Raw genomic sequence first — 14458 nt, forward strand, 5'->3', positions numbered from 1 at the left:
ATTCTGTGTTGTTGTTGGCGGAGCTCTCTGCTATACATCCACCCGATCCGCCATCTTGTTTGTTCTCTATAAAAAATATGCTTCTTCTTAACCAAAACGATTTGTGTAAGACTTTTGAGTTCCTCATGTAGCCTGATAGAGATGTTGGTCACAAAGCTTTGTGACAGAGTGTGCTGCTTCAGTCAGAATCAAAATGAATTATAGCTATACTATACACTGTACCTCAGAATTACCTTTTACTTCCAGGAAATACCACAAGTGTCTAAGATTCTGACATTTTGGATTTCTTTAAAAGAGTGAGCTTTTCTAAAGCTGTGACTATGGAAACTCCTAGACCTTTGATATGTATCAAACTGTCTAATCCTTTCAGTAATGCTATAAGGAGCTCTGGTAGCATAGTGGTTACAAATCAGGCTGCGAACCTCAAAGTCAGCAGTTCGAAACTACCAGCTGTTCTGTGGGAGAAAGACGAGACTTTCTGCTCCCAGAAAGATTTACAGCCTTGGAAACCCTGTACAGGGTCGCTATGAGTCAGAACCGACTCCACGGCATATAACCACCACCAACCACCATAGTATTGATATCAATATCACCAATTTATAAATGATGAATCTGAGACTTGGAGAGATTAACAATTTTCCCAGGGTCATGTGGCAGGTATATGGGCATATGGGAGTCAGAATTTAGGTGAGGATGAATCCAAAGTCCATATTCTTTCAACATATTTTTGTTGTTAAGTGCCGTCAAGTCGGTTCCAACTCATAACAACTTGTGTAGGGTTTCCGAGGAGCGGGTGGTAGGCTTGAACTGCCAACCTTGCAGTTCAAACTGACCTTGCAGTCCAGTGCATTAACCTGCAGCGCCATACCAGGACTCTTCTAAAACAATGTTGTTGTTGTTATGTGCTGTGGAGTCAGTTCCAACTCATAGTGACTCTGTACAGGGTTTCTGAGGCTATAAATATTTACGGGATCAGAAAGCCTCATCTTTCTCACACGAAACAGCTGGTAGTTTTGAACTGCTGACCATGAGATTAGCAGCCTGATTCATAACCACTATGCTGCCAGAGCTCTAGTGTCACCTAAAAATTGTGATAGACTAGAAATACCACTAAGAGAGCTTAACGTGGGAAGACAATAGTAGTCATGTCTGCATTGGTGAGAATTAGTTTATCAGCATCTGAGAAGAGAGCAGTTAGTGAGAGACCAGTGTGCCCTCAGAGTCAGAATCCTGGAAAGCTGGGATTGAAAAGGCCTTGGAGGAGGAAATGGATGTCCGCCAAGATAAACTTGCCTGATTCTCTGTTTTGTCAGGGATAAATTCCAGATACAGCTTTGGGAATGTTATGGCCCAGAGAAATTCATATCAAAAGTAACAACATAGTAACAACAATGACTAGTTATTGGTCACTTAATAAATTCCAGGTATTATGTTAAATACCACACATAAACCCTCTTCAATGTAATGCCAGCTAAAAAAAGCGAAGATGTCATTTTGAGAACTAAGGTGCTGCTGATCCAAGACATGGTATTTTCAATAGCCTCATGTGCATGCAAAAGTTGGCCCATGAAAGAATTGATGTATATGAGTTTTGGTGTTGGAGAAGAATTAAAATACCATGGATTGCCACAAGAATAAACAAATCTATGTTGGAAGATGTGCAGCCAGAATGCTCCTTAGAAGCCAGGATGATGAGACTTTGTCTCTCATACTTTGGACATGTTATCAGGAAGGCCAAGTCCCTGGAGAAGGAAATGGAGGGGCAGCAAAAAAGAGGAAGACCTCAACGAGATGGATTGACACAGTGGCAGCAGCAGTGGGCTCAAACCCACCAGTAACAGTTGTGAGGATGGTGCAGGATTGAGCAGTGTTTTTCTGTTGTGCATAGGGTCTCTATGAGTCAGAATAGAGCAAGCACCCTGTGTGGTAGGTGTTATAATCCCCATTTTACAGATCAGTCCACTGAGGTAGTTTGCTGACATCATCATACTTAGTAAATGGCAGTCAGAATTTGAACTCTGATTTGACCCTTAAGCCTGTGTGTGTCCTCTAAAATTGACTCCCTCACTCTAATTATACCAGTTTTGCCTTAGTTTATGAATCCTTCCTTGAAGACCCTGATTTGAAGCTGTCCTTATTGGGAGTGTTCAGGAGCTCGAGAGGCAGTGGTTGGTCCATGGTAAAATCCTCACTTTCCATGCAGGAGACCCGAGTTCCATTTCCATAATGCACCTCATATGCAGCCACAAACCATCCGTGTGTTATTACAATACTGAACAGGTTTCCTCGGAGCTTCCAGACTAAAAGAGATTAGGACGAAAGGCCTGGTGATTAGTCAGTGAAAACACTATAGATGACAATAGTCTGATCCACAACCAATCGTGGGCATGTCCCAGGACTGGACAGTATTTCATTCTACTGTACATGGGGTTACTGTACGTTAAGGGTCGACTCCAGGTCAGCTAAGAGCAGAAGAACAGCAACATAGGAATAGAAAGCTCTGTGGAATGGCACACTGATTGGGTGCACACAAAGGCATCCTTGGGACTTTCTGACCGCCAGTGGTGTTTTCCCTTCTTAACTTGTGGTCGTCATGGTCACCGCTTCTCAGGGAATGTGCTGCTGAGCTCAGCTCAAGGGTTCATTAGGAGAAACTTCAGCCCCTTCCAGGTTTCTCTCTTTGTTTCAAGGTGAAAATGTAGGAGTCAGAAAGTAACAGGAAAATGAAATATTCTTTGCCATTAGAGGAATTTAAGTAGATTCTTGATTTCAATTATTTTGTCTAGAGATGAGTTTTGTTGTTTTTATTCATATGGGTGTACCCATTTGCTATGACATCAGAGAGACTCCTGTGACGTTCTTAAAAGGGAATTCTTTGACAGCATCTTGCAAAGCTGAAGTTAAAATATTATAAAAAGCATGATGGATGCTGCTGCTGACTAAAGCAAAGGGGGTAGATAAGGCAACAAAGCAAGAAGAGAAATGTCTCGTCCCCAATTAAGGAGCTCAGCTTCTGATCGAAATGTTGGCAGGTCAGACCCACTCAACAGCTCTTTGAGAGGAAGGCAACCTACTTCTATGGCTAAATACCCTATAGGGCAGTCCCACTCTCTCACCTGGAGTCATTTTGAGTCAAAAGTGACTCAATGGCACCTAACAATAGTTGTCAGTTCCCACGCTATTAGGTGTCCTGTTTCAAAGTCACAGGGGAGCTAGAGCTGACCAGCTAAAAACTTTGATGCTTGAATGGTCATATCTGGGACAATGGGTATACAGCTCCTTGAACTGCTAGACAAAGATCATCAACTAAACAAGCAAGGTGGCTTACAAGGGGGAAGATCCATACAAAAGGGCAGGTCTGGCACTTTCAATTTCACCCAGAGATACCTCAGAAGAAAGTCCTGGTGATCTACTTGAAAAATCCATCATTGGAAGCCTTATGGAGCACAGTCCTACTCTGACACGCATGGGTCACCATGAGCCAGTTTCCTCTCCCCCAGCCCTGCCCTGTGGAGTTTGCATTTCAAAGACCACACTATGGCCCATGAGCCATGTGATCATAGGTCCTTACTTCTTAGGAATACAGAGGAAAGAAAGAGATAACCCTGGCTTTCTAAGCATTTAGGAGGACATTTGCCCAAAGTACATTTTGCATTTTTGGTTGGTTTCATGATTGGATTTCTTTTTTCCTGGGGGCAGGGTAAGTTTCAGAGGAAGGGGTTTGAGAAGGACATGTAGATTGTGATGGAGGCCTCTTAGGCATGAAACAGATATTCCTAGTACACAGATGCTGACATCCCCTTCCCCACCTCCCCTTCTCTGAGCCCAACCCAGTCACTGGAGCCCCACCTCGAGACCACTGCTTGAGCAGCCTCAATGCAGAAGAGCCTGTCCTTAAGCTTCCAGGCTCAAAAGCTGCACTTTCGATTTTAGTTTCAGGTAATGCATGTATTTCATGTAGATGCTGTGCTGTGCTTTATAAAAGTAACCAGCACGTTGAAGTTCTGTTATGTTTGGGGTCTGGGCCTCCCATTGTCTAGACTTTAGACATTTTATAATTTTTTTTAAATGTCCCTTCAGTGAGACATGATGAAGAGCAGGTCGGAGACAGCCTGATGCAGGCCCTGGGACTGAGCAAGGGTCCTGGCCTGGAGGTGTGAATTTGCTGCCTTCAGGAAACCTTTCTGGGCCTGAGCCTGCAGCACAAGTGACCATAACCCCCAAAGCACCGAACTCACTGCCATCGGGTTGATTCTGACTCCTACCGACTCTGTGTAGGTTTCCTGAGACTGTAGGAACAAACAAAATCTTTCCAAGAGCAAACAGTCTCATCTTTCTCCAACTGAACTGTTGGTGGCTTTGAACTGAATGAAGACTGGTGATTAGCAATCCAGTGCCTAGGCCACAGCATCAAGAGACAGTGTTGTTAAGTGCCTTACAGTAGGTTCCAACACATAGTGACCCCGAATAAGGCTTCTAAGGAGTAGCTGGTAGGTTTAAAGCACCAGCCTTGTAGTTAGCAATCCAGTGCTTATCCTATAGAATCACACCAGGACTCCAAGACTACAGAGCATCAAAATCCTTTAAAAGGCTAGGCTTACTGTGCAGATAGAGACTGATGGAACTCCCAAGACTATGGCCCTCTGCCACCTTTCATAACTGGAAATCAACCCACCCCCATGGCTCAATTTTCAGCCAAACACTAAACAGATCTATAGAGGGAAAAATAACACTAGGGAGGCACACACACTTTAGAATTATCAGCCTTCACACTTCACAATTATCACACTTCAGCTCAGAAGTACAGCATTTATCAAGGACCATGTTCAGAATGGTTAGAAAGATGGAAGGAAGGAAACTGATAACAACAAGGGACAAATGACGTAAATGGTGTTTCAGTGTGGGGATTACAATCAATGAAATGAATCAGTGAAATGAAACAAAATGTGTTTTGATATTGAATGGAAAACTGATCTGCTTGCTAAATCTTTACCTGATTCACCATAAAAGAAAAGAGAGAGAGAGACTATAGAGTGAGGAGGTGTTTGTGGTCCTGTTCATTGCATCAGCCTTTTGCCTGCCTTCCTGTTTCCTCCTCTGAGGACGGAAAGCTGCAAGATCCTAGTGAGAAACCCCTAACTCATAAGGGCGCTCAGTGCTCCATATACTTGTTGTGCCTGGAACACCATCTTCCTGGGGCTACAGTGGTGCCCGGAGAGATGGTCTGCATTTGCATTCATCATTTTCATGCACTTTGCACTCAGCTACACTGTTATTCAGAGGAAAATGCTGCTATGACAACTGGCACAACAGATGGTATTTGATCAGTCTCTAAGCTACCAGGGAGCCATGCAGCATTGCTTCCAAACTTTGCATATTTTATGTTATCCTGAGGCCCCATCCAGCCTAGATCATGACTGAAATGTCAAGTTCTCCGGTTGCCTTCCTTTCTCATCCCTTTTCCTTGCTAGTTGTTGGCCATTTGTTTTGCTGTTTCTCAGGGATGCTCTTTTGTGTTTGTCTGTCTGTCCTGGGTGGTGAGGGTAAAGTCCTGGATGAAGACAGGTTGAGGAAAGAAACTGCAACCTACAGAGTTTATAGACATTGCTGGGCAAGCGGGAAGTTCTGTTTGTTGAGAAACATTCAAGTCTGAGATGGAGAATCTGAGGGAGTCTGGGAGAAGGACTCCTGCATGTTCATGGACTATTTGACCTTGAACCATGGGAAGCCTGGAGAAGTCTATCCTGGTCTTGGTTGCTTCCTTTTTTTGGCCCTTCCTCTGCTCCCCACTGTCATCCCTGCCCTAGCAAATGCTGCAGACATCAGCAATTTGATCCCAGACCTGTTGGATGTTTTTCTATGACAACAATTACAACAACCTTTTCACCCAGTGCCTTGCTCCACTCCCCACCCCACTCAGCAACAACGGAATGCCAGACTTTGCACAGATTTTTCAGCTAATTTTGGAAAGTAGTTTATATTGGCTGCTAAGTGTTAATGAACAACTTTGGTCATATTTACATACTTTGCTGGTTAAGCATCTTTTCCATCTCTTTGCCTCCCAACTTTATCGGGTTCCTCCTCCCATGCAATGGGTCTGGATCGCACATGCCTGAGAGTCCCAAGAATCTCATACTGTCATTAATACTGTGACCCACCACTGGTGCTGTTTCCCTTATGGGATGTGGTGGGAGCCTGTGGTTTCAACATACATGTGGCTGGGTTGTTTACCTGTTCTGTATTTGGAAGAAAACCTGGAGGTGAATTTTCATCAGAAGAGAGCCTGGATCAAAGATACAGCCTCCCCGTCTGATCTCATTCCAAATGAAGCTGGGAGGTTGGACTCCACATCTGACCCCATTCTGCTTCCCAGCCTCGCTCTCTTCCTGGGGTGCAGATGAAAAGAACATGAGTGTGGGTCTCAGCCTCCTTGTCAGGAGTGAGTTTTAACCTTAGTGGAACGTTATTAAAGAGTGAGTTTAAGGCTTAAGGAATGTGTTTTGAACTCCTGTGAGTAGAGAATGCAGAGTGAAGGCGAAAGATTCAAGGTGCTTGAAGGGCTCATGTGTGAACTTTGAGATGACACAAGCTCTCGGTTGTAGCGTTTTCTAGGAGTACAAGGATGGCATCTGGATGTGTCTCCCCATATTTCATCTCCTCTGTAGGAGAAATTGCCCTTCAGCTTCCTCTGTGTACTAGTGAAGGAAGCCTCACTATCTTCCTGTATTCACATTCTCTGATTCTCCTAGAAATGAAGTGATTGGAGTGTGTGTGGCCAATGGCTCTCTGGACTCCAAATAGGAGGGTTTTGTAAAGGTGAGTTCCTATGACAGGTCAAAAGGAGCTCTGGTAGTGTAGTGGTTACAAATCGGGCTGCTAACCTCAAGGTCAGCAGTTTGAAACTACCAGCTGTTCTGCAGGAGAAAGATCAGACTTTCAGCTCCTGTAAAGAATTGCAGCCTTGGAAATTCTGTGCAGGATCACTATGAGTCGGTAACTGACTCCAGGGTACTTAACAACAACAACATGACAGGTTGAAGGGATTCCTGAGTTTCAGTACCAGATCTGTCATTAATCTGTGTAATCTTGGTCAAAACTCTGACCTCTGTACCTCACTTTCCCCATCAAGCAACATTTGCCAAAACCAACACAGAGCAGACAGCCATGCAGTGATTGGATGAAAGATTAAAAGATTCAAGGTTTTTCAGCCTTGACACCATTGACTTTTTTTTTTTTTAATGTTTTATTGTGAATTATATGGTAGTTTACATGAGAGAACTTTAGTTTTACATTCATTCCATCGTATACACCATTGACATTTTGGACCAGCTAATTCTTTGCTGTGAGTGGCTGTCCTGTGCATCGTAGGATGTTTAGCAGCATCCCTAGCTTCGACTCATCGGATACCATTAACAACCCTTCTCTCCCCCTTGAGTTTAACAACCCCACTATTACTAGACATTGTCCAGTGCCCCTTGGGGGACAAAATGACACACACACAACACAGTGGAGAAACACTTATCTTAATTCTGAAATTGTATGGAAGAATGATAGGACTTTTTTTTAAATGTCACAACAGGAGGAGGACGTATTTTCAGTAAACTGTTTACTCATCCCTTTCATAGAATTTAACATTCAAAGAAAGCAGTGGATGGCTGAGTTAAAAGGCATCAGGTTAGTCTTGCAGGAAGACTCTTATGTGTATCTTAAAAGAGGCTATGCGATTGAATATAAATGGAGCAAGCAAATGTGCTTTATGCTCCTGAAAGGAAAAGTGTATGAAATACAGCATTAAAACAGAGCAGCACTTTTTAAAAATATGTTGGTGCATAGATGTCCTTTTATTTGTTTTTTATTTTTCAGTGCAACACAGCACTGTCACTGAAAAAAGTTATCCTGTGTATCTGAGCCCTTCTACATGACACTTCTAAGGATAAATAGCAAATCTATTATTTTTGCTTTTACATTAACCAGACTTAGGGATGGTCAGATTTTCTTTATCTTTTTCTCATTTTCCATTGGGACATAATTGTCAAAGAGTGTGACTTATGAGTCTTGTGCAAGATCTATTCGGTTGCTGTTGAGACAGTTCAGACTCACAGAGACCTCTTGTGTATCAGAGTAGAACTGAGTTCAGTGAAATATTCAGTGGCTGATTTTTTCAGAAGTAAATCACCAGGCCTTTCTTTCAAAGTGCCTCTGGGTAGACTTGAACCTCCAATATTTTGGTCCATAACTAAGCTCTTTAACTGCATAGGACACAGGGATGGGATTACAGTACGAGAAAAGAAATGGAAGAAGAATTTATAACTTTATTTGATTTAAACACTAGTACCTCACAGTCTTTGGTATGGATTGTATGTCAATGTAAAGAAAACAAAAATCCTTACCACTGGACCAATAAACAACATTATTATCAATGGAGAAAAGATTGAAGTTGTCAAGGATTTCATTCTTCTTGGATCAACCATCAATACTTAATGGAAGCAGCAGTCAAGAAATTAAATGACATACTGCATTAGGCAGATCTGCTGCACAAGACATTTTTAAAGTGTTGAAGAAAGAGCAAAGATGTCAGCTTGAGGACTAAGGTGCGTCTGACCATCGTATTTTCAATAACCTCATATGGATGCAAAAGGTGGACATTGAATAAGGAAGACCGTAAAAGAATTGATGCCTTTGACTTATGGTGTTAAAGGGGAGAGTATTGAAAGTTCCATGGGCTGCCAAAAGAACCAACAGATCTGTGTTGGAAGAAGTGCAGCCAGAGTGCTCCTTGGAGGCCAGGATGGCCAAACTCCAAACTTCGTCTCTCATACTTCGGACATATTGTCAAGAGGGATCAGTTGCTGGAGAAGGATATCATGTTTGGTAAGGTGGAGGGTCAGAGAAAAAGAGGAAGACCCCCCAGTGAGATGGATTGGCAAAGTGACAGCATCAGTGGGCTCAAACATGGCAACAAATGTGAGGTTGGCCCAGGCCCGGGTAGTGTTTCGTTCTGTTGTGCATAGGGTTGCTATGAGTGGGTACCAATTCGATGGCACATAACAACAATCTCTTTGTGGGACTGGAGTCCAGGTATGGTGTTGTGTGTTAATGCGCTGGACTGCAAAGTCACTTTGAACTACAACATTGGCAGTCCAAGCTCACAAGTTGCTCCTCGGAAACCCTATACATAGGGTCGCTATGGGTCAGAATCGACTCGGCGGCAGTTAACAACCACCACCACCTCTTTGTGGGGGAGACAAGCAATAAATGCTTATTTGTTATTCCTGTGTACAACTGTAGAAATATGGACTGATAGCCAACATTTTCCCAGAGTAGGATTTCATAAGACAGGAAAATAGCATTTACAGATAGAATTTTTGCTGTGCTTACTAGGGGAAGCTGATTGTTCCAGAACACCTTCTACAGAGCACTCCCCCGACTTAGAGGCAGTATCTGGTTGTCACTGTTAGTCATCCTGGGACAGAACCAAAGGGAAGGATAGGTGAAAACCAATCTTAACTTTCCCTCCCTCTGTACAAGGAATGATTTTCTGCCACGTGGCAGGCATAGCCTGCAGCATCAGCATTTATTGAGTTTGCAGGTAATTACATTCTGCTCCTTTTCCGAGAGATGAGAAAATGTCTTCTTGATGAGGACTTGTGAAGGTCGGCTGGAGATTGGAAAAGAGATGGGTACCTGTTCTAAAAATACAGCGAAGGAGTAATTCCAATTCAGGGTTGAGTGGATTCTTACAAAATGGGTACAGTTTTATTCAGGTAGTGTGATTTAAAGCACTTGGAAGATGTAGAGGCAAGACTAGAAGACAGAAATGCTAGCCATTGTTAGGAGAGCAGTTGGAAGCTTCAGGTTGACTGCTTTGAAGTCAGATGCTGCGCAGCAGTAACCATGGCCATTCAACTCATGGCAACTCATGTGCCTCTATTGGATTTTTTGTGACTAGTTTTTCAGAGATACCCTAGCTTTTCTTTCAAAGTTCCTCTGGGTGGATTCGAATCACCAACCTTTTAGTTAGCAGCCACACGCGTTAACCATTTACAATCATCTTAAAATATAGAGGCTTTGTTCTCTGTGTCTGTGAGGGAGTATCAGGAAATTGCTTGAAGGTGGAGATTATGGCCACATGTACAATTAGCCTTTGATTTACAATAAACTGTATGGATTAAATACTGGTTTGAATTCATAAAAACTTTGCACCTGGGAAGTTGTGTTGGGTCGGGTGGTTGTAGAAGGGCCTGGAATCTCCATTGGAAATTGGAAACTGTGTAACGTTCAAAAGATCCCTGAACCAAGTCAAAAGCAATTTCATTCACTTACATTCACCACTGGCATTAATCAAGTCAGAACATTTTCCTTGATTCCAAAGAATAAATTAGCCCTGACAACTGACGGCAAATCAGACCTTTGGGAATGACCTAAATGCTCTTTCCTGAGGCCTGGGCACTGGCTTGCCCTTAACCATGCAACAGCACTGGCACAAGGGGGAGGTGGCCAGACTTTTCACTGGTGGACCCTTATTACCAAAGAGAGCACAAAATATGGAGGGGTTCAAGGAGGTCATAGCTCTTTCTGGTCATCTGCAATGCCTGTCATCCCAAGAATGTTGTAAATGAACGCTGCCCAGATTCCTTGCTTTCACATTTGACTGCTGGCCTCTGGAAGTTTTATGCCAGCTGCCCATAGCTGGGTGGGTCCACTAGCCTCATCCCCACCTCCACTGCCCTGGCAGCTGCTCAAGTTTTCAGGATTGTACTGGGGACACAGAACAACACAAGAGCTCCAGTCCCACCCTGATTATTTTTGGCGCCTGTGAGCAATGCAACTTTTGGAGTGAAGTGTGGTTGCGATATTGGGTAACCTTTTCCTGTACAAGTCCAGACAAAGGAGAGTCCTGACCTGCATCCATCCATCAGGTGTTTCAATGTTGTTCTGTTTTTCCTTGGTGAGAAAGAACCTTAACCAATCTACAGCGAACCCTCTCTTTGGCATAGTCCTTTGTTGCTAATAGATGGCACTGGAGACCATGGTCACATATTGAGTGTCTGTTATTTTCTTCCCCATAGATTGAAAATATAGATGCCTGCTTGAACTTCCTGGCAGCTAAGGGAATAAACATCCAGGGGCTGTCTGCAGAAGGTGAGTCACAGCGCTTTTCACTCAACTGCCTCTTCAGTATTGGAAATGCCCCCAGTTACTTATTGAGGTCTTCAGTGCCCTTAAGACAAAGGGTGTTGGTGGGCTCCTCTGGGTCTGTTTGCCTTCAAACAGCCCCATGCTCATTTAGAATTGAGGATGCCAACTTTTTATTACCTCTGTGGTGGAATTACATGTAACAGAACAGAGCATGCCACTTTTGGTGACCCAATAAATCTCCAAGGTGGCAAATTCAACCTTACCAGCCACTCCTGGAAGATGGAACAAGGCTCAAATAATGTTGACTTGATTTACCTATTTGGTATTTCTGTTGATTTTCAAGTTAGGCCTTATCTGAGGGCAAGTGAACACTTAACCCCAGAACATACTTAGATCATACAACATCCAGGGCTGGGGGTGCAGGGGGCACAACCTAGTTAAAACTCTTTCATTAGGAAAAACAGCACTTTTCTTTGCTCTTATATGAGAACCACAAGCAGTTTAGTTGCTCTGGAGACACAGCTGGGTAGCCCCAGGTTGCCTCTCCCAGCCCAGATTAACTGATTACAGGTAAATCAGAGGAACAAGCAATAGGAGCAGGAATAAACAGAAAATGTTCTTCTGTGGAAGCATAAGTGTTATCCCAGAAGCCCAGCATCTTGGTGCACAGAACAAGAGAGAATTGATTACCCGAGTCCCCAGTTCATCTAACTGTCATTTATGCTTTTATCATATATTGTAGTAAATTTTTATTTGCATGCTTTGTAATTAGCGTTGGCAGTGTGTTGCTGAAAACCTGCATCAGTTTAAAAAAAAAAAAAAAAAAGAGTCCTGGATTTATTAATGAGATGCTACATTTTTCACATCCCGATTAGTTTTTAATTAACTTGGATTTGGTGTTTAAGGAGCACATTAGCACTTGCTAATGATTTGCTGTTAATTTAACTATTGGTCTGGAGATGACTGGTCCAAATTCTCAGTCTCCTCAGGCAAAATCTAGTCCTGGAAGCCTCCACTCTCTCCTGTTTGTAAATACAAGCAGCTGCCAACTCTGAGGCTGCCATCGGCCCCGGCATCTTCCCAAACTCGTTAGTTTGTACCTGCCTCCAGTTTTCCCAGGACAGGTAAAGCAGTCTGGGTTTCAGATGATACCACCTTTTCCATTACAAGATTGCCTTCTGAAAAGATGCATGTATACCTTCATGACTCTGGTGGCCAGGGTGGGGAGGAAGGGAGCAGCTGAATGGAGTAGGTAAGTTTCCAAATGTTGTAGATTTCATGTGGGGCCTGGTCTTCCCTATGTTATGTGCTGAAACCTTGATTTTCCTCCTGTGTCTCTTCCTGTAGTGGAGGCGGGTATTAGAAAGAGCCATTGTTGGTGTCTTGTGGGTGTGTCATGTCTTAGAGTGGCTGGTCCTGCCCAAGGACAGGCATCCTGCTTCCAGAGGTCTCAGAAGCAGCTGGTGGATGTTGTTGTTGTTGTGATGTGCCGTGGAGTCGGTTCCGACTCATAGCAACCCTACACAGGGTTTCCGAGGCTGTACATCTTTACGGGAGCAGACTGCCTCATCTTTCTCCCACGGAACCGCTGGTAGTTTCGAACTGCTGACCTTGCGGCTCGCAGCCCGATTCATAACCACTACGCTACCAGAGCTCCTTAGGCAGCCCTAATTCCAGCTCTTAGAGGAACTCCTTAGAGACCCATGCTGTAGATGTGGGCCCACAACTTGGGGATGAGTTCTGGACTGCTGATATGGAATGTACAAGAGGGGGCTTCAGAAAGTTCATGGAAAAATTCTTTCATTCTATTTTTCCAAGAACTCTTTGAAGTCTTCACATACATTGTTGGGGAAAGAGTTGTTGGTGTCAGTGGTGTTACCATGACTAAGTAAACAACAATCCCATTGCCAGCAAGTCTATTCCAACTCACAGTGACCCTATAGAGCCTGTAGAGTTTCTAAGGCTGTAAATCTTGATGGAAGGAGACTGCCACATCTCTCTCCCGAGAAGCAGCTAGTGGGTTCCAACTGCTGACCTTAAAGCTAACAGCAGGCGTTTAACAATTTTGCCACTAGGGATCCTTATGAGAAGGTAAGGAGATGGAAACTCGCTTTCAGAGAAACACATGATATTCTCCTTAGAAGCTCTGCTGGTAGGTGGCAGGTACCTCCTCCTCCTAGTTTCTGGGATAATTACACCCAAAGACAGGCCTGCGTCCCTCAGCAGAGCACCAGCAGTGTCTTATATGGAGTTTTGCTCAACATCAAGGTGTCTATAGTGACACATGGCCTGAAGATGACAATACCTGACCAACCACTTGGTCACCTACCCACTGTCTTGCTTTCTTACCTCATTTCTTTCCCTATCCTCTCTGTACTCTGAGACATAGAGAATCTATTCAGTAAATAGTTGTCAAATGAATAAACACCTACTGTGCTTTTTACAAACTTATTTACATCAGCTCCAGTTCTCACTAGTGAAGTTGAAGATTATAATAGCCTCAGTTTACAGGGGAGGAGACGTTGGCTTACAGAGTTTATGAATGATGCCCCCAAGATAGGAGGCTAGAAAAGGAGAGAGCCAGTATTTGAATGGGGATCTGACTTCAGAACTCTTGTTCTTTGTACTCTACCATGGGGTCTTTTGGGCTAGAAGATGGGTGAACTGGGCATGACACGTGCAGGGGAAAGATGTCAGAGAAGATTTAGAGCTCATTGCTTCCTGCAACTTCATGCTACGTGTCAGAAGACAGTGGGCAATTTGTGGAAGCCAAGAGACACTTTGTCCTCAGCCCCTTGTAGATGCTGAGTCTTCGGGCATGTAAAAGAGCATATATGCTATTGCAATCTCTGCCTCCAATTATGCTATGTTGAAACTCCTTCTTTCCTGCTGGGTAGTGGCTCACTTAATGTCTTGACCAGAATCCATAACGCTTCAGTCATGTTCAGTTAGCAGAACAGTTTTATGTTTATGACTTAGCCTTATTCATTTTTAAATTTTAGTCTCAAAGTCTATTCAATCCTCTTTCCCCTCATGCCCTCTGGTGCAAGCAGTTTTAAAAACATCAAGGGGCTTGAAGGCATGGTGGTTTGATTTCCTTTCCCTGCCCCTTCCATCTTTCCTGTGCCTGTGTCTCCAGGATCAGGACCACGTAGAGAAGGTTGAGTTCCACTGGTGGTGAAATTTCCATCCTCCTCTTGGGTAGCCATAATATGGGGGTCTTACCATGACCTGTCCATTAGGAGCTCTGGTAGCATAGTGGTTACGAATCGGGCTGCGAACCTAAAGGTCAGTGGTTCAAAACTACCAGCCGCTCCGA

General features: G+C 43.7%; 1 protein-coding gene across 2 annotated transcripts in view; it reads left to right on the forward strand.

Annotated features, from left to right (window-relative positions):
- NAV2 (neuron navigator 2) overlaps positions 1–14458 on the forward strand; it is a 499999-nt gene that overhangs the window by 199852 nt on the left and 285689 nt on the right. For both annotated transcript variants that reach the window (XM_006865814.1, XM_006865815.1), the window contains exon 4: positions 11070–11142. In XM_006865814.1, coding sequence (XP_006865876.1) covers positions 11070–11142 — 73 coding nt within the window. The remainder of the gene's footprint in view (positions 1–11069; positions 11143–14458) is intronic.

Source organism: Chrysochloris asiatica, unplaced genomic scaffold (genome assembly GCF_000296735.1).
Source record: "Chrysochloris asiatica unplaced genomic scaffold, ChrAsi1.0 scaffold00083, whole genome shotgun sequence".
NCBI lineage: Eukaryota > Metazoa > Chordata > Mammalia > Afrosoricida > Chrysochloridae > Chrysochloris > Chrysochloris asiatica.